Here is a 6,000-nt window from a genome sequence, read left to right as displayed (position 1 = left end):
AAAACAAATATTAAAATCAATCCGTATAGAAATATTATATATTCCTATATAAAAAGAATGGGACAGGATGTACTAGCTATTCCACGAAAGGAGTTACAGACAGATATTGAAATTTAAACCTTTTATTTTTGACTTGGACTGCCAGAAGAAAGATTTCATTTCATTATTAATTCTAGCTAACAATTTTTAAAAATATTTTATGTAGTAGAAATAACAAAGATGGACCACTGAATGTGAAAATAGGAGGAGAAAAGATTATGGAGGTAGAAGAATTTTGTTATTTGGGAAGTAAAATTACTAAAGATGGACGAAGCAGGAGCGATGTAAAATGCCGAATAGCACAAGCGAAACGAGCCTTCAGTAAGAAATATAATTTGTTTACATCAAAAATTAATTTAAATGTCAGGAAAAGATTTTTGAAAGTGTATGTTTGGAGTGTCGCTTTATATGGAAGTGAAACTTGGACGATCGGAGTATCTGAGAAGAAAAGATTAGAAGCTTTTGAAATGCGGTGCTATAGGAGAATGCTAAAAATCAGATGGGTGGATAAAGTGACAAATGAAGAGGTATTGCGGCAAATAGATGAAGAAAGAAGCATTTGGAAAAATATAGTTAAAAGAAGAGACAGACTTATAGGCCACATACTAAGGCATCCTGGAATAGTCGCTTTAATATTGGAAGGACAGGTAGAAGGGAAAAATTGTGTAGGCAGGCCACGTTTGGAATACGTAAAACAAATTGTTAGGGATGTAGGATGTAGAGGGTATACTGAAATGAAACGACTAGCACTAGATAGGGAATCTTGGAGAGCTGCATCAAACCAGTCAAATGACTTAAGACAAAAAAAAAAAATTGTATAAATACCGGTAGAAATAAATTTTTGTAGTGTTTCCCAAATGTTTTAATTAATTTATGTTTTTATTAATTTTTTATTTATTCATATATTTAGGTTTTTCTTATTTACCCGATTTCCTCTATATGTATTGATGATGACTGCTAAATAATTGACATGCGCATTTGTATTTTTTTTTATTTTTTGTTTCATATAAACGATTCTTGAAAGTATTACATTTAAACATTTAAATGAATTAATATTTTTATTAAATTTCTATCGGTTAAATTTAATTAATAAAACTCTAAACTCATATTATTATTTTTATTTTCTTCATGCATCAAGTAACTTATGAATTTTTTATTCTATTTGACGTTTTAAGTGGAAGTGACGTAAATACTGCAGATGCACCTGCATATGCTTGACCGTAAAGCGCAAGATTAACTGACCTAATTTTTTTCTTATATCTTTTTTTTATTTTATTTAATGAAAAAAATATTAATAAATTTTTAATATAGAATATTATTACTAATATATTTTCTTGCAAAAAATATATATTTTTTTACCTTTATTTTTTTTTTACTCGATAATATTTATTTAGTTGAAAATAATTTTCGATATTAAAAATTTAATTTTTTAAATTTATATAAAATAAATTCATTCAGTTGTAATTGTTATTAGTTGTAAGAACGTAAATAATTATCATTAAAAATTAATTAATGGTTTTAATTTAACAAAATAAAATTAGCAATTTTAATTTTTTTTGAATTCTGAATAGAGATTGCGATTTTTTTTACAACATTGGAAAAATACAATACGTCATCAGCCAATTATATTATATTCATATTTATTACAATATAAAAAAGGTTATTAAAATAATAATATTATTTAATTATTAACAAATTCTATTCTGTGAATATTTTCATAATTTTTCCTTAATTAAAATAATTCAGGTGGTTTGAAAGAGTTAGTATGCTAGTAATACTATTAAATTGTGTCACCCTGGGTATGTACCAGCCTTGTGTGGATGATCAGTGCCTCTCCAATCGTTGCAAAATACTTCAGGTAATTTTTAAAGTAACAAATTATAATTATTTTACAATAGTATATTGTAGTATAATTTATGTTATTAGTTGTTTGATGTGGCAAGAAGCTTGATCTTGAAAGAAAGATTTGAGGAGATGACTTTCCCCAACTTTCTAATTCTTTACTACCAGGTGAACAACTTAAAATTGAACTGAACGAGCTCAAACTACAGTCATTTAAGGTCATTTTTAACGCTGCTACCGTCGTTGCTACTAGTAGTGCCTCAATTGGCTTTTTATGTTACACTACTCTCGTCTATTTTTATCAGTTGTAAATTAAAAATACTAAAACATATTAAAAAATACCTTAGTGCATTTTATAAAAAAAAAACACATTTTGAGGAAAGAGGTGCTATAATGAAAGCTTATGTGCATCCTGAGTTCTTTCAAGAAACACATCAAATATTCGCGGAAAATTCTCGAAGTGTATACTTTATAGTGTATGTAAACTCTAAAGGCAGGTCCTACCTACAAGCTGCTTCTACTTGCCTCCTCTACTCACTCCGATAACTCGGCATGCGGAACACGTGCTAATGGTTGCAACAAAAGTAATGCGTACGTGCTATTTAAAAATAATTTTCGTAAATAACTACGACACGTCAAAGAAAATTATAAGATTGTAGCTTATAATAAACAAAACAACCCATTTCATATGCTTTTGTATTACGTCACTGTTACTGTTTATTTTTTTAAAACTTTAGTTTAACATGCTTGAAAAAACAAACATATACTTTCAAGAAATAAATAAATTTCTTCATATACATCTTGAACAAAATATCAGGCATAAATAATTTTATTTTTAATAAAAAATTACCAGAACATATTTCATTACTATAATAGTGACGTCATAATTATATCCGGTGCAAGTCATTGCAAATTAATTGATGTGATATTTGGAATACACTACTTTGACTGCTGGTGTGCAGACTAATCGCTGAGTGATGTTAAGAGCATTGGAGAGGACGCCATAGCATACCACGCACTTTAGATATTACATGCACTATAGTATCCCAGTAAAGAGTAGCATACAAGTGTTTTTTTTTCTTAATGGCGTGCTACGGGGTCAGTTTCAAACGCAAAACGAAGTAGATAATCTTCTGTTAAGATTCCAGAGGCCATACCCGATATTCAAAGAAGAATTTCTCCCAGTTCGGAAAATTATAAAATTGGAGTAAAATATACATCTTGCTATAAGATTCTTCATTATTTAAACTTAAAACCATATTGTGTAACAAGTTAAATGAACAGATAAACAGAAACGTCTTAGTTATTGCGACTGGCTTCTCGAAAACATTGTCTATAGACTGTTAGACACGATCCTGTACTTCATGTCAGAGGAGGTATGATTTCATTTATCTGGGCATGTTAATTCTCACGACACCAGTAGTATCGGATGACTGAAAGTCCTCACCAGATATTTGAGCACCCGGTCCACGTTGGGAAAATCTGTGCATCGAGTACTGTTTCTGGTAATCATGGATAATATTTTTTGACTGGACCGTAGAATTTGTAGTATACTATTCAATCTTTGATGTATTTAAAACTCAGTTAATTAGAACTTAAAAAAGAGTACAGCCTCTACCAACAAGGCGGAAAAACGTGTCACACAACAAATGATTCACTAACAAGCGTTCATGCGGCTTTTACAGAAGAACGAAATGTTGCACAGGGAAGTGGCCTCCAGTTCTCCAGAATTTCCTGCTTGCGATTTTTTCTTTGGTATATTTCTTTAAATAGACCAAATTCTATCCTTTGACAGAATTTATAAATCAAACCCAGATGAACTAAAAGCGAACATTCAGCAAAAAATTATCAGGTGGCTTTCAATGCTCGAATTATGACAAATCGAGCACAAAACTAAATCTCTCTGCAAGGCAGTCTATTTGAACATATTTAAAAAAAACACGGTAAATATGTAAAGTTTTGCTAATGTAAATACAAAATCTAGTTTACGTTTTAATTTCATTTACAAAACTTGCATTTTTTTTTTTTTTTTTTATTCTCTAGAGGTTTGGTTTGAAGATGCTCACCCGATACATGATAAAGTATAATTTTTTTTTCATTTATTGTTTTTTTTTTTTTTTATATATATAAATAAGAAGAATTATGAATTTTTTAAACTAAAACAATCGATATGGCATTATTGTCATATTAGTTATAGAATAGGCCAAAACTCTATTCAACTTATAGTTATAGTTATGAAATATGTTGACAAAAGAAATTGACTAAATTTTTATATTTTTTAATGTTCCGAACTTTTGAAATTGAATGATTTGATACGATAAGAAATTTATTCTATTGTAATTTTTTTTTAGTCACTTTTTTCAATTCTTTCGTTTATTTTTCTCCTATTGTTTATCAATATATTTATTTATACTTTATAAATTAATGTTAATAATATTTTATGTTTACGTGTTTGATGTTACAGATGTTTGATGATTTTATCTTTGCATTTTTTGCGCTTGAAATGTCTGTAAAGATGATTGCAATGGGCGTGTATGGTAAAGGAACATATCTAGCTGATTCGTGGAATCGACTTGATTTTTTCATTGTTGTTGCCGGGTAAGTTATACTGAATATTTACTCTATTTTTTTTATAAATTTAATAGATCTATAAAAATAATAAATAAATATCTTAAGAGCTAAAATGTATTACTATTACAGTATCTTAAATTAATTGATGTTTCTCCTTCTACTTGATGTTTAATTGGAGCTAACCATCTATTCTAACAAATTTACTACAGAATTAGAATATATAAGGGATTATTTAACCTTGAACTTGGATATGCTGTTACACAAAATATAAACGAGAAGGAAAACAGCTTCTCATTTCGATAAGTGATCAAATAACTTTTCCTTGTGCAGTATATCTGGTTGCCATAGTTACATGTCTAAGGTGAAGCGTTAATTTAACAAAAGTTGTTTCATTTAAATAATAAGAAGGAAAGTATTAAAGGATAAATATTACTGAAAACAACTGCAGCGTCATTAGCTTTATCTAATTTTTTTCATGAATTTTATTCAAAGTCATTCTTAAATACTGATTTTTACATCATTCCCTTCTTTTTTACTTCATCAAGTAACTCATTTGTTTTGTTTTGCTCTGTTATTTAAATTTCATCATTTTTATGATAATTCACATCTCTGAATTTTATTATAATTTTTTCCAAAAATTAAAAAAAAAATTACTCCGAGCGATTCCTTTTACATCCAAACAGGTATTTAAGCCTCTGACAACATTTAATATGATTTTCGGTTACGTAAGGTTATAAATATTTTTTACTCCAAGGTTCCCCGCATTTAATACTCACTTCTCAAACAAAAAAAAAAAAAAACAATTTACATCTCGGGTTTTTTTGGTATATCGACTACTATTTATGGGCCCGATTATTTATTATTATTATTATTAGCCCGATTATTTAGCCCCGTCTTAATCTAAAATTTTCCCACCCTTAATAATGAATTATTATTTCTAACTAAAAGAATAAAAACTTAACGTAGACTAAATTGAAATAATTTGGATCAAATTATGACCATAAGAACCAAAAAAAGGCAACAATTTATTATAAAATAGATGAAATAAATTTCAGGAAGCGTACACTATTAGCGTTAAAATTGTTACTGATGAGATTACATTGAATTTTTAAAGTTAAATTTAGAAATTGTAAGGTATTACAAAGGTATAATTAAGGTATAATTGTAAGGTCTATCTTGGAACGTGTCATAAAACTTTTCCCTTTATTAGTTTTTCTTTTTTCTCTAAACTAGAAATAATGCCAAGTTACTTCTTGTTTATGAAGTAGAATGCAGTCTTTACCCGCCCTTGGGACTGAGTATAATAATTTAATATTTTTTGTCAGCTAGAGGTAATGAGAGAATGTAATAATTTGGGATTGTCTGCCAGCTGGATGTAACCGTACATACGTGCTCCTGAAAATGTTTACACTTAGCCTTACCATCAACTAATTTAATAAAAATATAATTTTATCATTCTTTTTTTCTTATGAAATCTGATTTAAAATATAAAAAGATTAATGTTTTGTATTAAAACATACAGTTATCACCAGCGTTAATGAATAGCTC

The 6,000-nt window shown here is 28.3% G+C and overlaps 1 protein-coding gene across 1 annotated transcript in view; it reads left to right on the top strand.

Moving 5' to 3' along the window:
- Positions 1 to 1,791: 1,791 nt before the first annotated feature.
- Ca-alpha1T (Ca[2+]-channel protein alpha[[1]] subunit T) overlaps positions 1,792 to 6,000 on the top strand; it is a 276,487-nt gene continuing 272,278 nt past the window's right edge. Inside the window, exons 1-2 of the mRNA XM_075375644.1 lie at positions 1,792 to 1,897; positions 4,346 to 4,479. Of these exons, the coding sequence (XP_075231759.1) occupies positions 1,805 to 1,897; positions 4,346 to 4,479 (227 nt within the window). The 5' untranslated portion in view covers positions 1,792 to 1,804. The remainder of the gene's footprint in view (positions 1,898 to 4,345; positions 4,480 to 6,000) is intronic.

The sequence above is a fragment of the Lycorma delicatula genome, chromosome 9 (genome assembly GCF_047948215.1).
Source record: "Lycorma delicatula isolate Av1 chromosome 9, ASM4794821v1, whole genome shotgun sequence".
Taxonomy (NCBI): Eukaryota; Metazoa; Arthropoda; class Insecta; order Hemiptera; family Fulgoridae; genus Lycorma; species Lycorma delicatula.
This window is presented reverse-complemented; position numbering and strand designations above follow the sequence as displayed.